This window comes from Gadus chalcogrammus, chromosome 17, assembly GCF_026213295.1.
Source record: "Gadus chalcogrammus isolate NIFS_2021 chromosome 17, NIFS_Gcha_1.0, whole genome shotgun sequence".
In the NCBI taxonomy this organism is placed as follows: domain Eukaryota; kingdom Metazoa; phylum Chordata; class Actinopteri; order Gadiformes; family Gadidae; genus Gadus; species Gadus chalcogrammus.
Window position 1 is genome coordinate 8,662,838 of NC_079428.1, and position 27,900 is coordinate 8,690,737.

At 44.9% G+C, this 27,900-nt stretch overlaps 2 protein-coding genes and 1 pseudogene across 12 annotated transcripts; 1 reads left to right on the plus strand and 2 right to left on the minus strand.

Annotated features, from left to right (window-relative positions):
- Nucleotides 1-7,712: 7,712 nt before the first annotated feature.
- LOC130370334 (RNA-binding protein 4B-like) lies at nucleotides 7,713-20,558 on the minus strand. Of its 11 annotated transcripts, none has more exons than XR_008893022.1 (5): nucleotides 20,468-20,558; nucleotides 19,223-19,653; nucleotides 18,384-19,096; nucleotides 16,974-17,040; nucleotides 14,388-16,836 (listed from the first exon to the last, which is right to left on the minus strand). XR_008893022.1 is itself a non-coding variant. In XM_056576078.1 (4 exons), the coding sequence occupies exons 2-4, from the start codon at nucleotides 10,171-10,173 to the stop codon at nucleotides 8,305-8,307; spliced, it is 753 nt and encodes a 250-aa protein (XP_056432053.1). In that variant the 5' UTR covers nucleotides 10,174-10,186; nucleotides 10,738-10,929; the 3' UTR covers nucleotides 7,713-8,304. The 11 variants fall into 11 exon arrangements, 6 of the variants coding, with proteins under 6 accessions (XP_056432053.1, XP_056432054.1, XP_056432055.1 ...); XR_008893020.1 differs by having other exon boundaries at nucleotides 14,668-16,836; nucleotides 16,933-18,099; XR_008893021.1 differs by having other exon boundaries at nucleotides 14,669-16,836; nucleotides 16,974-18,099.
- On the plus strand, nucleotides 11,734-13,344 carry LOC130370343 (TRAF-interacting protein with FHA domain-containing protein A-like; annotated as a pseudogene).
- Nucleotides 20,559-21,423: 865 nt separating the features above from the next.
- On the minus strand, nucleotides 21,424-27,798 carry LOC130370352 (cornifelin homolog). Its single transcript, XM_056576099.1, has 4 exons — nucleotides 27,549-27,798; nucleotides 23,139-23,264; nucleotides 22,182-22,339; nucleotides 21,424-21,907 (listed from the first exon to the last, which is right to left on the minus strand). Exons 2-4 carry the CDS (start codon nucleotides 23,260-23,262, stop codon nucleotides 21,725-21,727), a joined length of 465 nt encoding a protein of 154 aa, XP_056432074.1. The 5' UTR covers nucleotides 23,263-23,264; nucleotides 27,549-27,798; the 3' UTR covers nucleotides 21,424-21,724.
- Nucleotides 27,799-27,900: the final 102 nt, after the last annotated feature.

Genomic DNA, 27,900 nt, shown 5'->3' on the forward strand with positions numbered 1-27,900 from the left:
AAACGCCTGGAAGGTATTCCCCAGATACATCTACATTATACCATACATGGCCCTACATCCGACCTGCCCCTCCGGCGACTTAATTGGCTTGCAGCACGTCCCGCCCCTTTTAATGGACTCGCAATGTAATTTAATGTAAAATAGCAGCATAAAAAATAAACAAATTTAAAAGAAACCAAAATTGACTTTGTTTATAAATGACGCGAATACATATGATCAATAAGCCTACCGAATGTTGCACCAACAGACTGAAGGGCCCACCACCCTCACCTTTACCGCACAAACAGAATCCACTGGGGTGTATTGAATTGAATATCTACTTTCCTTTAGTTCTTTTTTTATCATACTTTTTCCACACATTGCTGTAAAGAATGGAGCAAATTAGTTATGAGACCATATCCCGAAGTGCTTCCTTTCCGTTACTCACTTGCTACCCGGTTTTCAGTGCACAAAACAGGTTAGATGCATTAGTCTGCGCACACACACAGCGCAGGCGCCAAGGGCCGTCACTCATATTCGGTTAATTTGAGTCATTTTCTGGTAACTATATGTCGTCAGCTTATGAATTAAATTAAGTGTTTTCTTAAAAAAAAAAAAAAAAAAAAAAGAACTAATAAAAACATATATATTGAAATAAAATAATGAAAAACATTGGTTGGCTGTTTCTCAAGGAGTCCAGGTACCCCTGTGCCCTCATAGGGGCCCATATGATCCAGCACGGCTCTTAAACACTATGTCAAGTTAATATGGATGAGTGCTAAGATACCTGCAAAGGTATCAAATATCCCATGTTGAATAATCCTCTTGATGTTGAACATATTGAAGTGTGATCTCAAATCTTAACACAAAGGATATTACATTCAAATCATCACATCTCATTTTGAGACATTTGAGATATTGTTATTATTAGACAACAGAACTGAGAACCACATTATTATCATTTTATTTACTACAATGTGTTCCCGTTAAGAAAGATACCAATGAGTGATTGCCATCCCATCCCCCAAGATACATGACAAGTAATTAGAACAACTTTCATCTAAACCGATTCATGAAATCGACAGAGGGCAGGGAGTACATTGCTCAAAGGTAGATGCAGGTAGATAAGGACCATGGGATCTGAACTAAGAAGTCACTCTATTATGGAAAGATGTTACATTTAATGTTCAGGAATATGTCATTTACAGGCGGACTTGTGCGGGTATGCAATGCAAATGTACTCAATAAAAGTTAATATCATAATACCAGGCACACCCAGATAAAGTGAGGAGCTAAACACATCTTGATACTTGTCTTCTGGAGAGTGTCATATTTTCTATTGATGGGAATGTTGAGGAGAAAATCTTGTTTTATTTGTATCCAGCATTTCCCTTCTGTTATGTGCCTTATGATTCCTCACCTCCAATCCTCAAACACACTTGATGACATATTGCACAGTGCAACTGTAGCTTCCTCTTTGCTTCCTATTTCATCCTGCAGAGACTTTACTTTTTATCCTACCTAAACGACAGCAGGCCTATAGGTCGTTTGTCAATATAACCCCAACCCCGCCCAAATGTACAAATACACACATAAAATTGTCATAATCTTTGGGGTTGCCCCACAAAAACCAGTTGGCCTAGTCTGTCACAAAGAAAAAATAATATATATTTTATTAAAAGAACATCACGGTTACATTAAGAAATAACAGGTCACTTTCGAACAACATGTAAGCTTCGTGGACTCAGAGATAGCAGACATAACGACCACCATAGCAACGATAGAAACTGTTGCATTAACAAACAAACTCAACACTAAGCCTTAACTGAATGTCATGCATTTTGATACGCCGGACCGAAACCTGGTGCATAGCTCGTCCTAGCTCTCCCAATGACTACAGGCCAGTGGTGCTGATCTCGCACATCATGAAGACCTTCGAAAGACTGGTTCTACAGCACCTCAGGCCCCAGGTGTGTGACTCCATGGACCCACTGCAGTTCGCGTACCAGGCCCAACTCAGCGTGGACGACGCCATCATTTACCTGCTGCACAGGGCTTACTCACACCTGGAGAAGCCGGGGAGCTCAGTGAGAGTCATGTTCTTCGACTTCTCCAGTGCGTTTAATACCATCCAGCCTCCCCTGCTTGAGAAGAAGCTCTCAGCAATGCAGGTACACCCTGACATGGTGGCCTGGATTGGTGACTACCTTTCCAGCAGGCCACAGTACGTGCGGCTGCAGAGCAGCCTGTCAGATGTGTTGATGAGCAACACTGGCGCACCCCAAGGAACAGTACTTTCACCCTTCCTCTTTACCATCTACACCTCTGACCAGCTTCAACTCTGGAACCTGCCATCACCAGAAATTCTCAGATGACTCCTCCATCGTGGGCTGCATCAGTGAGGACAGGGAGGACGAGTACAGAGGTGTGGTGGAGGACTTCGTCAGATGGTCTGAGGAGAACCACCTCCAACTCAACATCGGCAAGACCAAGGAGCTGGTGGTGGACTTCCGCCGGAAGAGGAAGCCCCCAACCCCTATTACCATCCAGGGGGTTGAAATTGAGACGGTGGATTTGTATAACATCCTTGGAGTACACATCAACAATAAACTGGACTGGTCTGACAACACAGAGGCCCTCTACCGGGAGAGTCAGAGCAGACTCTTCTTCCTCAGGAGGCTCAGGTCGTTTGACGTGTGTGGCAGGCTGCTAAGGACATTTTATCTGTCTGTGGTATAGCCAGCACGCTGTTCTTTGCTGGGGCGTGCTGGGGAGGAGGCATCAAGGCTGGGGAGTCAAACAGACTCAACAAGCTGGTTAGGAAAGCCAGCTCTGTTGTGGGACTTGAGCTGGACAGTCTGGAGGTGGTGGTGGAGAGGAGGATGAGGGACAAATTCAAGTCCATCATGGGCAACCCCTCCCATCCCCTCCATGCTGAGCTGTGGCAGATGGGGAGCACCTTCAGTCACAGGTTGATGTTCCCCAGGTGCAAGACGGAGCGCTTCAGGTGCTCCTTTGTGCCGGCAGCCATTAGGCTGTTCAACAGTGCCTGATGATGATTGTGTTTGTGTATGTGTGTGTGTTTAGGTATGCGTATATATGTGTATATGCATCACCCATCTTGATGTTGGTTCTGTTTGTCTTGTTTTTGTCCCTATTAACTATAAGCGTCTACTTAGGCATTAGCACTTTGTATTTATTTATTGTATTCATTACATTGTTATTTTGTCCTGTGCCCTTCCACTGCTGCTGCAACAAAAAAATTCTCCTACGGGGGATTAATAAAGTTATATCTTATCTTATCTTATCTTATTGCTGGTTCCTTGGACGAGCCCACGATCACATCAATATTGACAAAAAAACAGTTCAGTCATTTTGGCTCGAGATCATGTTGCACCATCTGTACAGGAAGTGGGCTGTGGAGGATATGAAACCTCTTCTTCGGGCACTGATCACACCTTCTGTGACACATAGTACTTCAAAACTGTTTTTCTTTTTCTTTCTTTATGTTTCTCCCTGTTTTATATAGCAAATTTTACTATTGCATATCGTTTGTCATTTGTACTGTAGCATCAACCTGCCTCATGGACTAAAGAGGGAAATTAGTCCCCGGGCTACAATCTGGTACATTTATGTGTACTGTTGTACATGTTTATTAATGTGCATGGTCCTGAAATACAATGAATAAAAAATAAATACAGTTATCTTGATAAGAAATCCATAATGTAGAAGAAGTTATCTTCTACTATGCAGAAGATATCTTCTACTATAGGTATTCAGGGCACCTCTGCCTAGCCATCCAAATACGATGGTCGACTGTGGTCGACTTTTATTCAGGAAACAAGTATCTTCGCTTGGACACTACGGATGCTATGAAAACATTTCTAATACTATAACTACTAACGTGTACTGGGCAACAAATTCACATTGAAAAATTAAAATGAGTGGGCAGGCATATGCGTCAACCACCATTTACTGGAGGATGTCTCTGCACCTGCTGACTCTACCTCGGTCTAGCCCCATGAAGAGATGTATCATAGGTTCTGAAGGATAAGACGGATTAGCTAGTGGACTGGAGCCTGATGGGAGGACGCACCACAGTGCCAAGTTGTTCTATAACAAAGCAATCAGTAAAATTATTGGATGTGTCAGTTAACATCATGCAAGACCATTTTGAAATAGGGCCTGGGGTTCTAACCAACAGCCTTCAGCCTGGGAAGTGAATCACTCTAACCGATAGACTACCGCCCCCTGCGTGTTATGGCTTGATGGCTCACACCTCGGGCCCGCATGTGAATGTCAGAGATTAAAATTGGTTACATTTCCTCACATGGGTTGAAACAACCTGATGTTTCTATTGCTGAGGAACACAGTACCAGGGACTTCAGCTCCACCTCAATATTTGTACACCGAGACTCTCTCTTTTCTGTGGCTTTGGATAAGACAACGGTAACACATTGTTTTTTTCAGTCAGCAACCATCGTGAGTGTATTATTGTTGTCGCAGTTCGTCATATTTTCCACAAGCCTTTGAGTGTCAAGGAAAAAACCTGAAAAAGTCGCCGCGCCTCTACATGCAAGGTCTAAAAGAAGTGCCTCGAGGCACAGCTCGCAGTGATGACTAAAACAGTGATACGATATCTACTTCTCAGCACCTTTGGTAAGTAGAACTTCTCTTTTTGACTAGGATTTGACCTCTACCCTCACGGCCAATTTAACATCTCTAACTTGTGTGTGTGTGTTACAGTTTGGCTCCTCGACTCCCTCTCCGTGACTCATACCGTGGAGGTAGAGGCGGGGGACACTGTCACCTTTTCCTGTAGAAATGTGTCCGACGTTCCCACACTGTCCACCTGGATGAGGGCAGGTCGCACATCCAAGCCCTTTGTCATCTCCACTGGGTATGGAACTTCTCCTTCGACAGGGAGACACAGTGATGGTATCCAACGAAGTCGATTTGTAGCGGAATACGGTGCCTCTTTCATCAATCTTACAATAATGAAAGTGAATTCTTCAGACTCTGGCTGGTATTATTGCATTTTTTACATTAGGGGGGATTTGGTTGTCAACTCAACATGGTTGTTGGTTCATGGTAAGATTTATTTTTTCTATGATTTCAACATTCTTTAATTTTTTTTAAAAGAAGAATTAATCTTCCTTTTTTTTTACCGGTAAATATCTTTTTTCTTGTTTAAAGAAAATGGCACATTTCATGCAGAGGAAGACCCAAATTCCGAAAGTAACAATCCTTTTAAAACTATTTGTTATATTGTATAGTGTGTATAGTTGACAAGTTGAATTAACTGTTTATAATTTAATATAAACCTGCAGAAAAAAAAGACGGTAAAAAAATAAATACATATAGGCCTAAACAATTAAATCTCATTAATTTCCATTTTAAATTTAAATTAAATTAAATGAATTGTACTGAGATTCAGTTAGAGTTGGTTCATAAGTATAATATTGGTTCAAATGTGGATAAGAGATGATCATATCTTGACCCTCCCAGAACCCCGGCCAGTGAAGTGTGAGGGGAATTGGATCATGGTCGGAGGACTCTTTGGTTCAGCGGTCATCATCCTGGTTCTGGTCATTGTCGGACTCGTTTTTAGAATAGCACATCAACGTAAACTTCAAAAAGGTCAGCCAAGTCTATCTTACAGATTTAACCATGGTGTGCCCTTGTTTAAATTGAGGATCCATGTAAGAATAATATTTTCTGTATTAATATTTTTAGATACTACAAATCAACCTCAACTACAGGAAAGCCAGGTAACACATTTCTTGATACACTTTACATTTTAAAATACACATTAACATCAGGGAAGGTAAACCTAACGTAGCATGAGTCTTATTTTTAAAAATGCATTGTCAAATTTGATTACGTATTTTTTATATATTAATTTATATCAATATGAACATATATTTGCCCAGGGTCAGGAGCTAGCTGAAGTATGCTACTCTATGTTGAGTTTCCGTCAGAAGAACAGAAGAGGGGGGCCCAGACCTAAGGACCTAGACACGGCTGTTGTGTACGCAGCAACCAGAAGACTTTAGGAATCTATCAATCTTAACCATACGTTGACTCTTTTTTTGCAAGACATGGAATTACATTGCATTACTATGAAGTCATTAAGAAACAAATGAGCTTGCAAATATATCTGGAAATATTTACATTTAGTTGATTACAAAATGCATGTCGCGAATATTTTTTTCTAGTACACAGGCACATGTTTTGTTCAAAATTAATATTTAATAAAATCAAACAAATTGGTCGGTTAAAGCTCTCCATGATTTTTTTTTTATTTATATAAACCAATGAATTCTATATCAAAACATTATAACCTAACCCTAAATTATAGGTATATAAAACGGTATTTATTTATGTCCATTTCCATCAATACTTTAATTTTTATGGGCCACTACAACAACCCCAGCGCTTCAGTTAGGTTTCAACTCATGTCAAAAAATTGAATGAAATTAAAAAGGTGGGCTTATCAGCAAATATAAGTCATAAAAAGTTTGAGAAACATAGCAATAAAAGAAAAACTTGTTTTATTGGCAGTTCATTTTACAAAATGTTGACGCAATTGAGAAGAAACATTGCAGGGTCTTGAAGATCTACAAAATGAGTAGGCCTTCTTGTAAGTACTGTCCTGCTAATGTTTCAGAGGTTAGACACGCTGTTTTCATATTGCCCATCTTTTCACCAGCTTACCATCTGCATCGGTGTGAGACCTGGCTAAAATATGGTATATGCATCAGCGAATATGATCAATGTAAATACCTGACACCAATATCTAGGATTGGCAAGTCAATCCATACCATTTCTATCCATCTTAGTGATCATTTTCAGGGGTGACATTGAGAGGATTGAAAATAAAGCTTTAACTTGAGACTAGCCTGAGCTCAATATGTAGTTTAATGAAGAATGCCACTGGGAGCATTTCACTGGGTTAATAAACTCTTTTGAACAAAGTGTTCAAAATAAATTGTCAATTTAAATCCAATTCAAAATAGTGCGTTAAAAAATGAGCAGGAAACGGTTAGTGATTGTGCCAGTGAAAGGCTATAGGCTGCAGGTTCTACATCCACTATTTATCAAACGCATTTAAAAAGAGAACCAAACACCTGGTCACCACCTGGAAAATTAGTTATTTTTCCCTTCTTAGGTTCCCCCGTTCTGTTTCCTAAAGTGTAGTTTCCTAAAATTCCTAAAGAGAGCTGTGTCGCATCAATGCTTAATCAGCAGGTAACCAACACAGCCAATGAGCGACAATGCATGCAACAGCAAGCCATTACCTTCTAGACAGAGTCATCTGGAACGCATAACATGTGCGGTGTTGGTGTCTGGTTCTCCTTTAAAACAAGTCACTGTGAAAACCTTCAGCACTCTCGTTACCTGTATCCTGGGGTTCTTGCATGTACTCACCTGGGGTTAAAAGAAAGAGCTCCACCACCGTGCCCCACATGAACGCGGTATAAATTAAAACACTAGGAGGACCTAAGAGCTGGAGTACAGCCGGACTAGGATCGGTTCCAAGCCCACTTGAGTGATGGGGAGGATGACGAATAGGCTACGTGGACACGAGGTTGGCGGTTAGCCGTTTGTGATCGAGGCTTCTCACTGCCGGCAAAAAAGGGGTCCCATTCTACCAGCAAGTGTGACGTTTAAAATCTCCCCCCCCCCCCCCCCCCCCCCCCCTTCCTTTAAATCTACCCCAGTGCGACGTCACACATGAGACCAACCACCCAGACGTATGAGGGATAGATCAGCAACACCCAGTGGGCCATACTAACTGGTCATGCTGACCTACCCACCAAACAATCTGACCGTGGACACACCCACGTGTGGCGTCACTCACTAGGGTACATTTCGCCTTGAAGTGGCTGACCAACGTCATACCTGGTGGTGGAAGCGGGACCCTTTAATGGGACAGTTAGTCGGTATACAGGGTTTAATGGCGATCAGACATTTTATGCAGGGAGCGACGTTAGTCGACGAATATATTATAAAGAAACGTGCGACTGAAGTATCAAGAACATCGGGATCACGGTATGAGGCCTTTATTGAAAACCATTTCCAACAAAGGAGGCGACATTTTTCTTTAAAATCGCATTTCGGTATTCTTTCTTTACAGACGATGTGATATTTAAGTCACAGCAGAAGTTTACCAAGCTGTTATACGCCGTTGGAACGGGATGGCCCAGCAGATGGACCCAGTGCGTACGTTCGATACCAAATAGAACCTCCAAAACAAGTGACGCTTTTAAAAAAGCTTCCCATGGCACACACACAATAGTAGAACACTAATTAACGTAATTCTTACAAAATAAAAAACGACCTATAGCCATAGACTGTTAAAACGACTACAGCACAGTGACAAAGATAGAATCGATTAAAAATATGAAATCTGCTCCAGAATGTTATAATTAAAATTACAAATGAAATATAATCCATAAAGGAGACGAGGACGACGGTTCCTCCTGAGAGCGGGGAACGAAACGCGCTCCACCGTCGCTGGGGAAACGAAGAGCGCCGAGAGCATCTGGCGAGCGGAACGATCCTGTGGGATAGAGCAAAAATATAGAAAACATCAACATCACGCTCTGCAACTAGAGACAGCGGGCACTGGGGACCTACTCTAAAATATATATTTAGTATTAGTGCTTTTACTTTTGAGTCGAGTACCGCATCTTCCTCCACAGAGAAGGTACAATACAAAAATATATGACTCGTATAGTTTCTTACTTCCCCACATACGATTGAGACGAGGATGTTCGTCCCAGTGAAACCCGTCCTTCCTTACAACGTCCCTCCAACAAGAGGATTTTAATCAGCTTCCCTGCGAGACCAATGGACTCGGTGTGATTTATCGTTAGCGTAGCGCGCATGTTGTCCTCACCTTGACGTGCACGCTGGGAGGAGGGGGCGTGGGGGCGGAGGAGCTAATAAGCGTAGCGTGCCGGCGGTGGCGGAGGCAACCGCTCAGCATAGGGGTCCCGGGGGCGGTGCACCACCCCGTACGGCGGCGGCTGCCTAGAGGGGGAGAGGCGAGAGCGCTCGTAGCCGTAGCCGTTACCGGCGGGGGGCATGGGGAGGGGCGGCGCCCGGCGGAGGGGGCTACGCTCTCGGGGGTAGTACGAGGACGGTGGCGGGGGCAGGGCGCGGCGATCGTACGGGTCGAGCGGCGCCGTGAGGATGCGCTCACGGACGGCGATCGAGGGGGGAGGAGGGGGCACGGGGCCGGGGCGGCGGTCGTCGTAGGCGGCCGGCATGCCGTAGGGGCGGGCGCGGTACTTCTCGTAGTAGTCGACCACGCCGTAGGCCTCGCGCTCGCGCTCATAGGGCCGCTCGGCATACACCGCACGCCGGGGGGGAGGGGGCGGGGGAGGGGGCGTGGGGTAGCCGGGGGGCATGTGGTGGTGGGGGGGTTGGTGATGGTGGTGGTGGTGATGGGGTGGGCCCCTCATGTAGTTGGGCGGCGGTGGGGGGGGCTCGTGTCGGTCGCCCGGATACCCGTGTGGCGGCCAGTAGCCTCCCTCCTGGGGTGGGGGCGGGTAGTCGTCCTGTTCCTCGTGCCTTGGCCGGCTCTTGGAGATCTGCACGTGTATACGTTTACCTGGGGACGGACAGGGTGAGGTTTAGGAGGATAAATCGGTATGGAATGCACAGGCACAATGATAGCTTTTACTTGATAGACTAGATTAGGACTAAATTACACCCCGAAAGATGAAGCAATATTCATGTTGCCCCCTACTTTGTAACATCCATGTCCCCCTTACCTTGAAACTCTGTGTTGTCCAGACCCTTAATGGCATCCATGGCCTCCTCCGAGTTGCACATGTGAACGAACGCAAAGTTCTTGACGACGGCACACTCCGACACACTGCCGTACTCCTCGAACAGCGTGCGGAGCTCCCCGTCATCACCCTTGTCCACGTTGGCCACGTGCAGCTTCACGGCACCCTGGTTCTTGCCGTGGCTCGCCTCCACGTTGATCTGGGAGCCGTGGAGCTTGTGCAGATGCAGGGTCTTGATGGCCTTGACGGCCGCCTTGCGGTCATCCATGTGGACAAAGGCGAAGTTCTTGATAATGGAGCACTCGGTGACGGTGCCATGCTCTTTGAAGAGGGCCTCGATCTCCTCCTGGTCCGCCTCCCGCGGGAGGTTCCCCACGAATATCTTCACCATTCTACTTTTGGATCTGTTTCAACAATGTCAAAATGGGTCAATTGTATGCGTCAGGCCTTTGGTGCATTACCAGTCAAGGTAATGAGGGCTGGTGATTATTTGCAGTGATTCCCATATTCTCCTTTTTTTAGAAGCCTTTTAGAAGACATCTCATAAAAACCAGAGCATTTGATGGTGATTAACCCCTCAGCGACACATGCACTAGTTTACCTCGTGCAACCTACAGCACTAGGCTACCCTGACCTCATAAATCAGTCATAACCAAAGACAATTAAACATTTACGCATACGAAATAGTGTTATGCTTCTTAAATACATTTGCGTTACATTAACCGATATGCAGAGATCACCTTGGACGAAAGAATCCATTTCGGATAAATTGCGGCTAATGCTAAGTAGCTAGCTAGGCCATATTATCAACAAAGCCCCCCGATCCATCCACGGTTAATACCGACCTCCACTGCTTAATAAAATAATCAATACTTTCACTCTTTATTCCAACATTGATTTAACGTTGAAATCATGTACAATTGATCGATTTACAATAGAATACGTGAATTGTTACCTTTTAACCGGGAACCGGTAGCCTCAATGAATGGCGTTCAACCTTTGACTGTCACAACCCACTTCTTCTTCTTCTTTTTTAATGGCGTTCAATCATTAACTTATCGGGGTATTACCGCCCCCTATCGGCGGGCGTTCCTTTTCGGATTCGTAATTTCGGGGGCTGGAGTGGGGATCATCAGTTTAACAGGACCCGAAGAAGCCCCTATGGACTACGAACGAGGAAGGAACACACACACACGCACACACACACGCACGCACGCACGCACGCACGCACGCACGCACACACACACGCACACGCACACGCACACACACACACACACACACACACACACACACACACACACACACACACACACACACACACACACACACACACACACACACACACACACGTGTTTCATTGCATTGTATCAAAGTTCCTGTGGTGTGTTGGTCTGTGATTGATCCCTGTGTGTCCTACCCGTGTTATAATACCCACATTTCTTCCAACGCCCACATGATGTTGGATTAAACAGATTTTGCCTGTTTCACTGGTATGGTCCCAAATTTACTCTAGAGGTTTTGTATGCCCATATATGGTTTGGTCCGAAGCTCCGCCCCCCTGGCCGTGAGATGTTATCGATTTTAAATCCAAGTTATTTATTGATGCTTTAAGGTGGAGGAAGCAGGCGTTGTTATTCGGCTCTTCCCAGAAGAACTTCATCCCCTTCAATAAAGAAATGTAATGTAAATAAAACCGTCCAGCGAGGGTCACATCCGAGTAGAAAGCAAAGGAAGAGCATACAGTGATGTTCAGCTCACGTGTAAACTATTTGAACCGTTCATAAGTTATTTCCCGATTTTTCTGCCTATTTTGGAAAAACCGAAGCCACTATTATTAGTAGTTACTTTCAGTTCTTCAACCTCACGTATCATCATTCTGGGAAGTGCACTCCCCCTTAAGATGAGAGCGTGGGAGGGAGTTGGAGAAAAGGGGGAGGATTGTTCCTGTCTGTCTACGCTCTGTTAGAAAAGCCACCGTTAGAATTGTGCCTGAAGTCCCTCCGAACATTTCGGCCTGGCAGTGGATGTCGTAGAAAGTCGCAGCAATTTCATGCAAAGGTAGGCACTTGCGGATGATTTAAAATGACTCACAGAGCCGTTTAGAAAGGCACCTTGTTTCAAAAGGCTACTTAAAGTAGTAGGCCTATGAGGATGAGTGGGATATTACTGAGCCTGTTCATATGCTTATCTGTCTGTGTGTCTCTCTCTGAAATTCTTCCACTTTTGATATCTGTGAATAGCAAAAAAATTCGCATGTAAACATGTTAGAATCATTCTTACTAGAGATACCACATTTAAAATAAAAATAAGATTCAGGATTGCACAGGAAATTTGGTATAGCCTAAATATTTATTGTTGGTAAAATAAAACAAAAAATCATGTGGTCGAAAATATCCAATTTCAGAAAACAGACCTCAGTTGCCTTTCTGTGTTTGTGTTGCAATAATAATTGTGACATCCTTTTGGCCATTTTTACACAAATGCTTTACAGACATGAGTCTAAATCCCTTTGACTTCTATGAGTCTAAGGGATGTTATATCAATATTGTGCACAAATAATGTCAAATTCCGTCATTATGGAGAGGTGGCCGCTAGTTATTACGCAAATGAACACACGCTTTTACCCGAGGCAACTTGCAGTGTAGTTTGGGCAGGTAGGGGTTAGGCTCACTCTCCGGCCTCAGTGTTAACTCGTTCCTGTTATTCTGTGTTGCATTTCAGTCCACCGCCAGCTTATCCGTCATGGACGTCTCCCAGACCCTGGAGACTGAGGAGGACCAGTTAACCTGCCTCTACATCAGCCTCTACCATCCACAGCAAGGCGCCAAGGGCATGTTCTGCCTACTGCCCCTGGGCCCGGGCGCGGGGCACCACGCCCATCCCGCGGACGAGCCGCTGAGGTTCGGCCGCGACCAGCAGGCTTGTATCTTCGCCCTGGCCGACCCCCGTGTCTCCCGCAAGCAGCTGTCCGTCCAGGCCTTCCGGACCCCGCGGAGCCCCCACCTCCAGTTCAGCGTGCAGAGCCTGAGCCAGCGGGGCCGGGTGTCCGTGGACGGCGTCTCCCTGGTCTACCTGGAGAGGTTCGACGTCGGGTCCACGGCCCTGGTGAAGTTCGGCGACTACGAGATGCTGATCCGGCGCGGGGCGAGGCCGTGGCCAGCTTTGAGGTGCTCTTTGACGTACGTGAGGGCCGGCCGTCGAGGGCGGGGCAGGCGGAGGCGGGGCCCAGCATCGCTCCCGTCATGGAGACGGGGTGGTCGGAAAGACCGGCAGACCTGAGGAGCCACGAACAGGGGCCAATGGAGAGACAGGGGCCCATGGAGTCGGATGAGACCCTTCTGTATGTAAGCTGATCAAGAAGCTCTGATGCTGTTCTTCTTTACCGATCACCCTGGGATGATGGATGATTGTGTGGACATTTGTGGCCGCACATTTCATTACATGTATTTTCGAACTATTTTTATAACTTTGTGTGCCACGTCAAATCCAACATTTATTGCAAAATGATGGTTAAATATTTAGTCAATGAGACTGATTTGAGAGATTTTATTATTGACTTAACTTGTACTGTTTATTTAATCAATCTTTATAGAAAAAAATCATTGTTTGCTATTAAATGATTGAAAAAACATTAAGCTGTTGGTCTATTTTTGAATCAATGACAAAGCGAACAAGGGTTAAGTATTCACTGTCACATTCTGAGGAACGGGTTTTTTTTAGGAAGTCGTTAACGGACAGTGTCTTTATTCGAGCTAGGGTACTCAAATTACACAAAGCATTTCAAATCAGAAACTCAAGTTTTAAAGAGAAGCTTTACTTGCTTGTACCAGTCTGCTTCAGCTCAATCAAGGGATCCTCAATCAAGCAATGATTAAGATTAAGAAAAAATGCATAGGAATGAGAGTAAGTAACACCCAGGTTTTAGCAGGAAAACTTCCGCCTAGGGAGATACAAAAATGTGATCTGAGTGCATGAAACACTGACCCATTTGGGTTTCATAGAAGCAGGCGCGAGGGGCGTGGTCAGGCGTCAGAAAGCAGGTCACTCCCACTCGACCGAGGTTAGTAGCCATAACAATCGCGTTTTACAGGGAATCACTCCCAACTTAACATAACAAAGCTAAGTCTTGAACCCATACACTCCTTTTTGTCCTTTTGCTATATGCTATATGTGCCGGCAGGAGTTTCGGCAAACATGAGTTGAGGATCTACCCATACTTACAGAGCCTTGTAATAGCCGTAACAGAAGCTCAAGCATGGAACCTGTGAATGGGTTGCTGTATGTCTTCAAATAGTCTCTGGTTTGGCCATTGATGTCTTACTTGATGCAGATACCAGTAGGTTATTGCCTCAAAATAGTCTATATTGTTCACATTCCGTCGAAGGGAAGGCTTCCTTTTTATTCACACACTAGTCGGAATGTGAAGAATCAGAATCAGAATCAGAATCTCTTTATTGTCATTGCACTAAGTGCAACGAAATTGGGGTAGAGGCTCTCAAAATAAGTGCTTTTTAAAACAAAAACTAACTGAGAAAAGGGTTATTTTTTTTAGAACTCTATAAATATATAGAACAAATCTATATATTTGTCAGAATGTCAGCCAATTTTAAAGGTCAGATTGGTATGATAATGCAATAATTTATAATTCTGGATTATTTAGAGAAATAACAGCTCTGGGGTGGAAACTGTTTTTAAGCCTATTTGTTTTTGATCTGATTGCCCTGAAGCGCCTCCAAGAGGGCAACGGTTCAAACCGGTTATGGCCTGGGTGGGATGAGTGTCTCAGGGTGCTATGAGCTCTCCTGAGGCAGTGTCTATTGTAGACATCCTCAAGAGAGAGAAGAGGACATCCAATGACTTCTTGTGCCGTTTTTATGACCCTCTGGAGCGCTTTCCTCTCAGCTGCAGTGCAACTGGCAAACCACAGCAAGATGCTGTAGCTTAGGACAGTCTCAATGGTGCAGCGATAAAAGGACATCAGCATTTTCTCCGGAAGATTGTTCTTCCTGAGGATCCTTAGGAAATAGTTTCTGTTGGGCCTTTTTCATAAGGGCCTTGGTGTTTATTATCCAGGTCAGGTCCTGCTGAATGTGCATGCCCAGGAACCTGAGGTCCGAGACTCTCTGCCCGCTCTCCCCGTTCATATAGATGGGCTGAATGTCCGGCTTATTCCTCCTATAATCAAAGATCAGCTCTTTGTTCTTTGAGGTGTTGAGGATGAGGTTGTTCTCCGCACACCATGTAGAGGAAGTGAAAGAAATGTTTGAGCGTCGGACACATGTATCTGGTTGTAGTAAACCCTCCGTTTGTCAAGCATGACTTGTGGCACTTTTTTTGACCTCAGAATAAATGTTGATTTGAACCGTAAAGTTAAGTAGTTTAATCATTTCAAACGTTAACCTCACATGGCCTTTAGCTTTAGTCTGTATTGACCTGATATTATTCTGTCGAAGGAACAATGCTAAAACTAAATCATGAGCAGATGAGTTTGAGTGCTTACTTGTCTTGTGGGAAAGTGCTGTCAAAGTAGATATCTAGTCATAACCTTTATCTTCCTGCGATACCTTACAATCGAATATGGAAAAGCCAACTCTCAATGGTGTTGGTAATACCTGACCGTTGCCCTCGGTAAGTGAAAAGGAGAGGTTATTTTCCAGTGACCTACATTGATCCCTTTGATTTCCGTGCAGTTTTTTTAGTTAGTGATTAGAAAAAAATTGACACCAAGGCAAGGTCTGGATCAGAATAAATGCTTTATCTTTTTTTTTTTAATACAACGATATGTTATCACATGTTACTCTGCCACGTGCACCACAGAAGTTTCGGGTCAAGAGATCATTTGGGTTGTTCCTTCTACAAGATATGACAGACCTCTCATGTGCATCGTCACTGGGCTGGGCCTCAGCATGGAGGTCGAGTGAGGGGCCAGTTTCACGTTCCTTGAGTTGAGGACATGACCGGGGGCCCAGCAGCGCCTCTTTTATCCGAGTAGCCTGAAGACTGGTACTCAGCACAGCACCATGTCTGCACAGGGGCAGACATGGATGAGAGGCAGCAGGCAGTCACAGTGGCCCGTCTGCCCCCAATTAGTGAACCTGAGACATCCACTCGGGCCGTCTCCGCAAACAGCCTGTGTAATCTGGACACCCCACAATTCTTCACCCCCTCCCAGGCAGGCTCAGAAACATACATCTAACAGAGCAATTCCTTTTTTGAGCTGGTAAGTAGAGTTGTGGCCAAAAAAAATAACGTGTTTTAGGTCTAATCATAAAAACATGTTTATTACGTGCTTTTATTCATCGGGTGTGGTGATGTGTAAATTTTCCCAGACAGAACAGACACCCACCATGATCAGCATCTGTGCCTTTTCATCTGCATTCATTATGGGTGGGCTGGGGGGATGACGACTTGGTTTGGTTTCAGTTTCATGACTGCATCACTGATCTACACTGGTTTTTGATGTAGTGGTTCTGATCCGTCAGCCTCACATCCTTTCCATGGAGTAAGACCGTATCGGCTGCCTGCAGTTGAAGAAATTACGACATTTTTTGACAAAAACTGTGAAGAGCATTACATGGGATCTCAAATGACACAATTTGAAGCCAGATCTTTGTATACATTAAACAAAAATTAAAAAAACATCCACATTTTAAGGCAGCTGGCTTCAACCAACAGGCACCAGTTAGATCATTCGGGGCTTAAAGATTTAAGCCCCGAGTTCTTCAATCTTGCCATCCTCCGGATTTCACAAAGGCTTTTACCCTTTCATAGAGTAAAGGCCTTTTCTTTTCAAGCAAGGTCTTACCCACACTTCCTTAGTACTTGGTGACCTACCCAGAAGATGGCAAATCCTCCCAGTTAATATTTTCCATATTCTTTGTGTTTAGAGTGATCTATCATAGTTCGGAAAATAGGGACTCTTCCTATTGGGCAAGCCACTGAAATCACCTTTGAAGCCTACACGTAGATTCCCATCAGCGCTGGGCCTGACTGGCGCTCAGCCAATACAGTTCAGCTGGCCACAAGCCACCGCTGCCTTCCCAGGACGGCTCCCCTGCGGTGAGAGATCAGGGTACAGACAGACAGTTTAAACAAGAGGGCGGGATGTGCGCGGGATGTCACAGATAGGTCATTTTGGTGTAGTACCTACCCAGCTCATCCTGTCAGAGGGCTCTCCTGATGGACACTTACCGTGTAGCGCCGACACCTGGCATAGCGTTACGTCAACCCCTGTGCAGGGGGCGAGGGGTATGGTAACCTACAAAGAGCACAAACACTGAGGATACCAGAGTAGGTAGCGCCAAACAATGGGGTGAAGGGTTAAGTGCAGTGAGAAGGGGAAGCAAAGGTCAATGGCAAATGCGTGAGAAATATGCATGATGGGAATTACACAATTGATACATGTACATCATTTTTTGTTTATTAACAGTTGTCGTAGCAACACGCGACCATATCGGAGCTAGGAATTACGGCTCAATTGCTTAAATTGAAACAAGGTTTAGTTACGAAATTAAGGATAGTTAAAAAATGAAACTTGGACTAGAAGGCCTCACCTATGATCGATGCAATGATGCGAGTAGGAACGCCGAATTCTTTGTTGGTAACATGTGTTTATTTAAAAGACTTGAAAATGAAAAGAGGTCTGAGGAAAATAAAATCAAACATGTCGTTGCTAGATGTATTAAAGATTCAATGTCCGCAAAAGTAAAATAATTCTAATTTTAGAACAACAGTGGAAATGTGATTCGTCATGCGTCGCAAATATATGGACTGTTAAAGTTGAACAATCTGTGACAAGCGCTATGATTACAACGCCACTACAACGGCATGATTCCTGTGACTAGAAACAATTCATAGCATTTTGAAAAAGAACAAACAGAAAACCCTACGAATAAATTGCCTCACACAAATCGGTTATTTAACTGACGAACAAATTAAGTCACAGTTTTCTTAGTCTATATAAAATAATGACCGAAAAGCAGAAAATAGTTATTTTTGTCGATTGACGTTTTGTTTAAGTAGATGAGGCACCTTCACCAGTAAACTGCAAACAGTAGAATTCTGAATAGTAAAACAAACATGACAACAAAATAATAATCAAAAGAAAGGCGCCAACATCAGCCCAAGGATGAGGACGTGTGATTCGAAGCCATCGAATGGTTTAAAAATTACGGACACTTCCGCAATAGTCGCTTCCGTGAAGCCTCATGGCGAACGCAACGCAATCCGCCGTAGACTACAGTGGGCGGTTCGAAGGGGGGGTTGCGGGTATAGCGCCACGTGCATCAGCAGACGACGATCTTGACATAGTCTAAACCTGGAAAGAGAGCACACCACACAGGTCAAGCCGGCTTTACACTACAGGACTCGCGCAAGTCTCATGTTTAGCACTTTCAGTCAAGATGTCGATGGTCATCACAATACACGTAACGGTTTCTTAATATGGTTTAACAGCTTGAATATTCTTTTAACGCAAGATTATCATCTTAACTGACCCAGCTCGTTTTATTCAAAGCGTTTTGGCCGCAGTATTGCCTCCTTCCCAACCTGGCGTGCCTGGTTCCCCCCACCTCGGTACGCCCCTGGTCATGCGCCACTCACCTTGGGTCTCTCTCTTGCTTTCCAGCGATGCTAATAGCCAGCATAGCGTGGCGGCGGCGGCGGCGGAGCTCCGTACGGGTCCCTGGGTCGGGGCAGCGCGTACATGGGGGGCCGGGGCACCGGTGACAGCCGGGACCTCTCGTACGAGTAGCCGTTGCCGGAGGGGGGCGGCGGGGTGGGGAGAGGAGTGCGCCGGATGGGACTCCTGTCCCTGGCGTAGTAGGCGGCGGCCGAAGTGGGTGGAGGAGGGGCGCCCAGGGAACGACCATCGTAAGGGTCGTAGGGCCGCTCCCTCGCAGAGGGGGGTGGTGGTGGGATGGGGGGCGCCCGCCTGTCCATGTAGGGCGCCGGGGCGTAGGAGGGCGCCGGGGCGTAGGACGGGGGTGCCGGGTAGGAAGGCGGGGCGGCGGAGGCGTAGGGCGCCGGGGCGTAGGGTCTTGCCCGGTACTTCTCGTAGTAGTCGACCACGTTGTATCCGTCCCGCTCGCCGCCGTACGGGTGCTCCGGGTAGGCGGGCCGACGCGGAGGAGGTGGCGGGGGTGGGGGAGGAGGGTACCCATGCATGCGCCCTCTGTAGTGCATGTCGGGGTGGTCCGGTCCCGGGTAATGCCGGGGAGGGAAGTAACCTCCCCGGTGCATGGGCGGAGGGTACTCCTCCTCCTCCTCTCCGCCCCGCGGGCGATTCCTCGACATCTGGACGTGGATGCGCTTGGCTGCAGGAAGACACTTTGTCAATCAGAGACCACCGACAACTCTATGCTAGAATTTAACAACCAAAGGCTTGCTTAGACCAGCAGCAGTGGGTACCACGCGACACATGAAAATATGCAATGACGTACCCTGGAACTCGGTGTTGTCCAGTCCCTTTATTGCGTCCATCGCTTCCTCGCTGTTGGGCATGTGCACAAAGGCGAAGTTCTTGATGATGGCGCACTCGGAGACGTCTCCGTACTCCTCGAACAGCGCGCGGAGCTCGTCGTCGTGGCCCTTCTCCACGTTGGCGATGTGAAGCTTCACGGGCCCGTTGTTCTTGCCCCGGCTGGGCTCCACGTTGATGGGCCTGCCGTGGAGCTTGTGGCCGTGCAGCTCGCGGATGGCTTTGGTGGCCGACTTCCGGTCATCCATGTGAACAAAGGCGTAGTTCTTGTACTTGGCACACTCTGTGACCTGGCCGTACGGCGTGAACAGAGCCTCCAGCTCATCCTTCTCCGCCTCTTGGGCAATGTTCCCAATGAAGATCTTCACCATAGTGACGGCTCAGCGACGACCTCTAGAAGACATGACAAGAACAATAGAGTTTAAAACTATGTTTTGAGTCGCTCTCCAGCTTCCGCAAAGGACTCAAGACTCGCCGGTTCAGAGTTCAACTAGACTCTGTATATCAACCCCTCCCACTTGTTGGACGTTGTACGTCCTGGCCCTTTATGTACGCACTTATTGTAAGTTGTACGTCCTGCCACTTAATTGTGTGGCCTCTTATCCTAGCTATAATGGTATTATAGAGGGAATCAGTTAACCTAGCGATTGTTGGTATTTGGTTCTATGAACGTCCTTATTGCGACAGATATATATATTGCACCTTTTTTTAACAAATGTACTCAATGTGAGTCGCTTTGGATAAAAGCGTCTGCTAAATGCCCTAAATGTAAATGTAAAACAGCTCCGTAGTCGTGGTGTGTTAATGGCGGGCAGGAGAATGAGGAAGTCCAGGTCGACGTTCTACCCAACTAGCTGGATGACTTAAACGTAGACCTTGAAGCCCGCTACGGGAAGTACACAGGCTCCACAAAGTCGCTCTCAAATGTACACATCATGTACCCCCATCTATTCATATATATATAGAACATATACGGTTGTAAAGAACACGATGAACCGCTCACATTAACGGTACATGTGTTGCTAGCACCTTTGCTATCCTGATCAGTCCATGCTAACTCAAGCTAATGTAGCTTTTTTCCGCCATCTTAACACATTCATTTATGTTTTGAGAATTGACGAATATTCCTACCGTGCAGGTTTCATAAATTATCTGAATTACACCTTAAAATTCAATCAAAGTAGGACTAAAAGCGATGCGAACTTACCAAGACTGCCCGAACAACTACGGAGTCGAACACCGTCGAGTGAGGCTGACGTTGCGTGCGTCTTGGCGTGTACTACGTACGCAATGACGTATTCAACATACTGTAGCGTCACAGGGTTTGGGAGGAAAGGGCGGGCCTTTTGAGAGGGGGGTTCCGGGGGTTAACTTCCGGGTGGGTGTGTCCGGTTGTTGTGTTTTCAGGTTGAGCTGCGCCTGTCTGTCCGATTGTGGAATCTAATAAACCTGCTATCAACTTACTTCGCTCACTACCTCGCCTGTGGTCATTACAATACGTAAGGACGTTATAACGTACATCGGCAAGCATAGCCCATTCCGGTAGAGCCCATCGAAACATATGAATGGGTTTCAATAGAAGGAAAGTAATTATTTTCTGGTCCCAGTCGTTATATCCCCTGGATTACAATATGTTGTTTGTGGAGTTAAATGATAATTTTTCATGCAAAGAAAACTAAAACATTTCACAAAAAACTTTAATAATGTTTGTGAACTACAGTTTATTATCATACATGCAGGCAACGCTCTAAACTTTAACAAGATACTTTCAAAAGAACACACGCACAGACACACACAGACAGACACACACACACACACACACACACACACACACACACACACACACACACACACACACACACACACACACACACACACACACACACACACACACACACACAGGGCCGACGGACTGCGGGGGAAAGTGAGGCAGTCCTGGGGGGGCCCAAGGCAGAGGGGGGGCCCATGGCAATAAAAAAAAAATCCACCAGCCCATAGTGTTAGGAATCGCACACGGCCACGTCTCCCCCCCGTCAACAATTGTTCTCTACCCCCCCCCCCGTCAACAATTGTTCTATACCCCCCCCGTCAACAATTCAGCGCAGGGGGCTGGTAGGGGGAATTCGGGGGGGGGGGGGGGGGGGGGGGGGGGCATCAGTACCTCTTGTATACAGGGCCCAGGATTTGGTGCCACGGCCCTGCACACACACACACACACACACACACACACACACACACACACACACACACACACACACACACACACACACACACACACACACAAACACACACGTTTTAACCAAGCCATCTTGCAAAGCCTTGAGCGGCACATTTCTTGGGTGGGCTCAAACCCGCAACCATAACGTCATGCCCCACCGGCTCTAAGCAAACATTTCCCAAAAAAGCTCCACAGCAATACAATTGCACTCCTTATTATCAAGTATAAAGCCTTGGGTCCTGCTTATTATTGTGGGGGACCGTAGCCTTGGACAGGGTAATATGCCGGAGGATTCGAGGTGACCTGCACGGTGGTGGAGGAGATGACCTGTGTGTGACGGCACCGGCGTTCCTTGAGTTCCCGTGCCAGCTGACAGTATGAGCATATGCCGCAGAACGTGACGATACAGCAGTCGTCGAAAATGGATCCCTGCAGTGGGAGGGAGGCGGTGGGGAATAGAGAAGACGCACACTCAATATTGATTCATTAATAATGAATTAATATTGTCTTTTATTTCAAAAACCCTATTTAATCTGTTAAGGAAAGTTGGAGTGAGTGAGTGAGTGAGTGAGGGTGAATGAGTGTGTTTTTCCACCCACAGGGGTTGTAAGAAAAAATGACTGTTATTGTGATATTTTGGATAAAAATAAAGGAAATCAGGTGAGTTGTTGTTGCATCGTAATTATTGTTGGGGCACACGTGCCTTTATGCGGTAGCGCTCTCTCACTGAGATCCGGAGGCCCAGGGCCACGGCTGGCACTATGCCGCTACACAGCTCCAGCAGGGGGAGACACAGACCCTCGCCGTGGTCGGCGCTGACCTGACACGCCAGGGCGCACGGGAAACAATACCCAAGGCAGCCTGCGCCGGGGTGCGCCACATTTGAGACAGGTATTATTATTTTGTCAAAGCACAGTTGAATACTTGATTCTGATTGATCAATCATTCCCCACGGGCATGCATTACTTTTCAATACCAGGACTCCTCTCCCCTTTTAAATGTCAAAATCCTACATTAAAATCAGAACTACCCACCAGATGTTGTTTGAAAACCCTAAAACACTATTCTCAAAGCACAGCGTGAGAATATTTGAGCTGATTGTTAGTAACTGAAGGACAAGCAGAGTAAAGCACTGAGCCTCCCCCTGCCACTTCAGGGTTGGTCAGCCACTTCCACTTCAGCAGTTTATTCATTACCGAGGGGACAAGATAGACGCATTTTGGGTGTTTGACTCCGAGCTCAAAGGTTCTGGGTTCGAGCCCGACATCCACCACAGTCAACCTGTAGTCATCCCTAAGCAAGTGTCAAGTTAATGGCTTGTCAAGTCGACAAGCCATTCACATAGACCTCTGAAGAATAAGTCTTGCCTCGAGGATCCGGTTCCATCAGTCAAATGTCAATGGGAAATAACATTGTGTTTTTGAATGATCGTTCATAACAAACTCTGTAGGTGGCGAAGACAAATGTACCATGTTATTTCCCATTGACATTTGATTGACAGAACCAGGAGCCTCGGAGGTGGGACTTATTCTTCAGAGGTCTATTGCAGGTCACAAATATAATAATCCGATTGGCCGAGAGATATAGAGTAAGCTTTCTTATTGGTGGACTGCAGACACTGGGGATGGTACATTGAGTCAGTATAGAAACAGATACCCACATATCTCCATGTCGTCACAGCAGCTGAACAAGCCGGATGACCACATCTCCCTCCCCGGCTCGAAAGCCGAGGTCACCACCACACTGGGCTGGTTGGTCATCACCTGTTGTTGGATCATCGCCATGGCTACGGACGGACAGACACAGGGAAAGAGAAAGATGATAAGAGAGTGATAGACAGATGTAAAACATGGGATGAGAGAGTATGAGAGTGTTTTACCACAAGGTGTTATGAAAGTCGTCTTGAGATATGAAACCAAAGCTGGGGCATGAGTTTCGGAGGAAATAAGGCTTTTTGAAACTTGGCCCAGATGGTTGATGGGGGAACCTATGAATTGTGGGTTTCTTGTTTACCTACTAGGTACTGTTTTCCATGAACAGGGTGGTACGGTCATAACACCACACAAAAATCTCGTCCTGTTTGTTGCTACCATTTTTAACTGAAAGTACAGCTTGAGTGTTTCTGGGGAATATATAACAATGAACCAAATAGTTACTAAAACCCGCCAACCAACCAATGTCTTCAGGTTACTGAGTAAGAAATAAGGTAAGAGAGGCTGACAAATTGCTTTGTACCATTTAGATCTTTGTAAAGTAGTAATTGGGTGCCTTTTGTAAGCTTTTGCTGCTGAAAAGGGTGACTCACTTAACCTACATTTTGCTTAATTTTTCCCAGATTTTGGTAATAAACACCCCTCCAAACTACACTGCCATTTACATGTCACTTTTTCCAGGCATATAGAATTAGAATTATATATTAAATCTTACATCTAAATCGGCATGCTAAATTTAAATCAAATCTTGTATCGAAATCGAAACCCTAAATCTAAATGCTTAATCTGAAGCTAAATCGTATACATGAATGGAAATCTTTATATATAAATCCAAATCCAAATCTTGAAATCCTAAAACTAAAACTTTATTGTAGATGAATGAATGAAGCAGCTCGAGTTAAATCTGGAACAAGTGAAGCCCCTTTTTTTAGCAGCCAGTTGTTGGCCAATTGTACAAACGATATATTTAAATATATCTAAAAACAAAATCTGCGTGTCTGGGTTACTTATTGGAGGTAGTGCAAATGTCTTGTGGTTAAGAGTTTGAATTCATTGGGACTAACTGCTCCGTGGGTTTTTGTGAGACAGAACAACAGTCCAACACAGGCACTCAAAACATTACACTTATCACCGTAGCATTCAACATGTTGCAATGTCGACTTCACATTGCCTGTAGACTAATTTTTCAGTATTTCAATGCCAAATGTCATGCCAAAAGATTTCTCAGATTTTGTGATTGGCTGATTGTATGAAAAAAGATAACCATATAGGGTACATAAAATATAAATGATTGCCTTTCTTCCTTTGGGTGCCAAGTGTCTTGGTGGTTTGAGTTGTAAACATTGAGACTCAACTTCAAAACACATACTGATACCATCCTCATCCTAAGTGCCAGCAAAGTCTCTTTTTTCTTCGCAAACTTCAGGTCCAACAATCCGTTCTGACAGCATTCTACAGATGTTTCATTGAATCCATAATCACCCTTAACATCACTTCCTGGTTTGGAGCACTGTCCAACATCCATAGGAACCCACTAAACAGAATCATTAAACTGAGCAGCAAAATAATTGGACAACAGCAGGAATCACTCAACACATACAACAAAAGGCCTAAGCAAAAAGCAACACAAATCACCTTGGACATCACACACTCTGCACAGCCAGTATTCCCTCTTACCCTCAGGCCACAGATACAGAGCACCTACAGTAAGGACAAACAGAGCCCTGTCAAGCTTTGCTCCGGCATCCAAAATACTTTTGAATGGTTGAACCCCTCTTTGAACTTTCTCCTCTCGTTATAATACCTGGAATCTTTTTAAATTATTTATTTATTTCTCCTCCACTATGGAGATAATACTATTTATTCACAAGGCTTAGCAAGGATTTTTTATTTTATCTGCCATGTCTAGTGTGGGCTGATGGTGTGTGTGTGTGTGTGTGTGTGTCTGTGTGTGTGTGTGTGTGTGTGTGTGTGTGTGTGTGTGTGTGTGTGTGTGTGTGTGTGTGTGTGTGTGTGTGTGTGTGTGTGTGTGTGTGTGTGTGTGTGTGCGTGTGTTTGTTCATTGTATGTACAGTTGGGTATGGACACACCCTGCTGCTCCTCCACATCTGGGGCCGTATTCACAAAGCATTTTATCTTACCGCTAGGAGTGCTCCTAACTCGCGCTAAAACATTTTACGTAGGAGTTTTTTCTTAAAAGTTATTCACAAAGCCGCTGAGACCTACTCTTACTAAGGATAAATCACAAAGAGTGAACTAAGAGTGACGCGCCGTTGCTATGGATTACGTCAATTCTCGTGCACGAGTTTAGAAGCGGTCAGTTCGGTGATTGGTTGTTCAGACGAGCCCACTGAATCACCGAAAAACAAGGAAATAGCCTAGGCTAGAAATGAATTCCTATTAAGTAGTTATAGTGCAGTTAGCAGAATACACGCATGATGACCATTTTGTGCAGACCACGATAATGACGTTGTAGCCTGCACGTTCAAGAGAGAGAGAAAGCAAACAATAAAAATACGTAAAATCTAAAATAAAATAAATGTTACGAACTACCCAAGTGTTGACTGATTTGTGCCAAGGTGTTTACCTAAAATGTGTTTTCAAAGTGGTCCCTAAATGCCTGTCCACTCGGTTCCACACGGCCAAATTCCTTGTAATGTTGATCGCCATCATCATCATCATCATCATCATCATCATCATCATCGTCTGGCTGTGGAATGTTCCTCCGCTTGCAAAGGTTGTGTAGAATGGCACATACAGTGATTACTGTGCTTGCCCTCTCTGGGGTGAGGCGTATTTCGCCGTGGAGGACATGAAACCGACGTTTCATCTGCCCAATTCCTCTCTCCACAACATTTCGTGTATGTTTGTGTGCTCGCAAAGAGCCAATACGATGTGTTTTACGCATAGGACTAAGCGTAATCTGCGTAATCACTTACATGTTACACTTTAACTGTGCTCCCGGTTGTGGATTAAGGTAGGGTGTCTAGAGCCACGTCTTGCATGGATAGTCACTGTCACCCAGCAAGTGACACCCAACTGGTACATCTCAAAAAGCTGCCTCAGACCGCTCACCATTAAAATGCGCGAATCATGGGTAGCTGAAGATCCAGGCCACTTTGCAACAACATCCAGTAGGCTATGGTAAAATTTGCATCAAAAACAACCTGCGTGTTGATGGAATGCACTTTCTTCCTATTGACGAACACGTCCTCGTCTTTTGATGGCGCAATTATTTTTATTTTTTATAAGTTATATATATTTTTTTATAACTTTTTATTTCGGGACTAATCGGATTATTCCTGTTAGTCGGGGATGTTATTGCATCGCGCATTAACTCCACAATAAATTGAATACCCTAACATGTCGTCTCGCAGGCATTTTAAGATTCTTTGTGAACTCAGCTTACTGAGTTAGGAGTCCTCTTGAGGACTTTTAAGCTCTCCTAGACTTAGGTGCTACTTTTAGTCCTAAAATACTTTGTGAATTGCTCTTAGTGAAAAAAGTTAGGAGTCCTAAATTTAAGAGTGACACGCCCATTATTTTTAGGAGTTACTCCTAAATTCGCCAGTTAGGACCTACTTTTAGCCCTAAGATCCTTTGTGAATACGGCCCCTGAAGTTCCTAATGGAAAAATAGAGTTCTTTGAGTTGAATTGAGACTATTGTAATGTGCCTCATATTGGTCAAGCTAATATTGTTTCTGTAGTCATAGCTTTAGATCATTGTGATGGGTGTCTCTGTAAGGACTGTGTCTGTGTGACACAGTCCCACAGACACATCTCATGGGCTCGGCCTCTCAGGTGGTTTGGATGTTAGACAGCAGGCAGCAGATGTTCGGATAACTTCTTCCTCTTTTGGGTCTCGTGCATTTATTAATGTATTTCTGAAACTTTGTGAATTCTGCTGCTGCCCGTCTTTGCCAGGAGGCTCTTTTTAAAAGGGATTCATTAAAAAAGTTTAATAAAAAAGTTTAAAAAAAATATTTATGAGTCAGGTGGTAACAAAAGTACTTTTAGGAAACTGAAGGTGCTGGACTTTTGTCGTTGCCTTCATTTACACTTTTTGAAAAAACAACATTCAACAAAACATCTTACATTTTTTACGTAAATTATTAATCTCAGATCCATGTTCATCCAATGTAAAATTGGGCGATTCTAGGGATAAACAATATATTATTTTTTATTGATAATCATAATTTCAAATGGAAGCACTTGAACTAGCCTTAAGCATATACTTAGAATAAACAATGCAAACAAACTAAAATAATTGCTAAATAATATTTAACCTCGACAATATGAAACACCAAACACGGGAATGAACTACTCCAAATAATATGAATACAAAATTGTGACAAACCTGCTTTTGAACGAAGCAAATGTCAGCCTTAATGTGGAGATGCAACTTAGATTGCACATTTGTCTGAACAAGCAACTGTTTATGTTACCCAGAACATTAATCCCCAGTCTATCGTAGCTCACAGGATGTGGCTACCCACCCTCAAACATGCTTTTTAGTTTCTCACACACACACACACACACACACACACACACACACACACACACACACACACACACACACACACACACACACACACACACACACACACACACACACACACACACACACACACACACGAGTCTTGTCGTAGTTGCTGGTTTGTGTCACAGGTATACGAATGAAGCTTGGTTCTGTCTTCTGCAAAACTTTT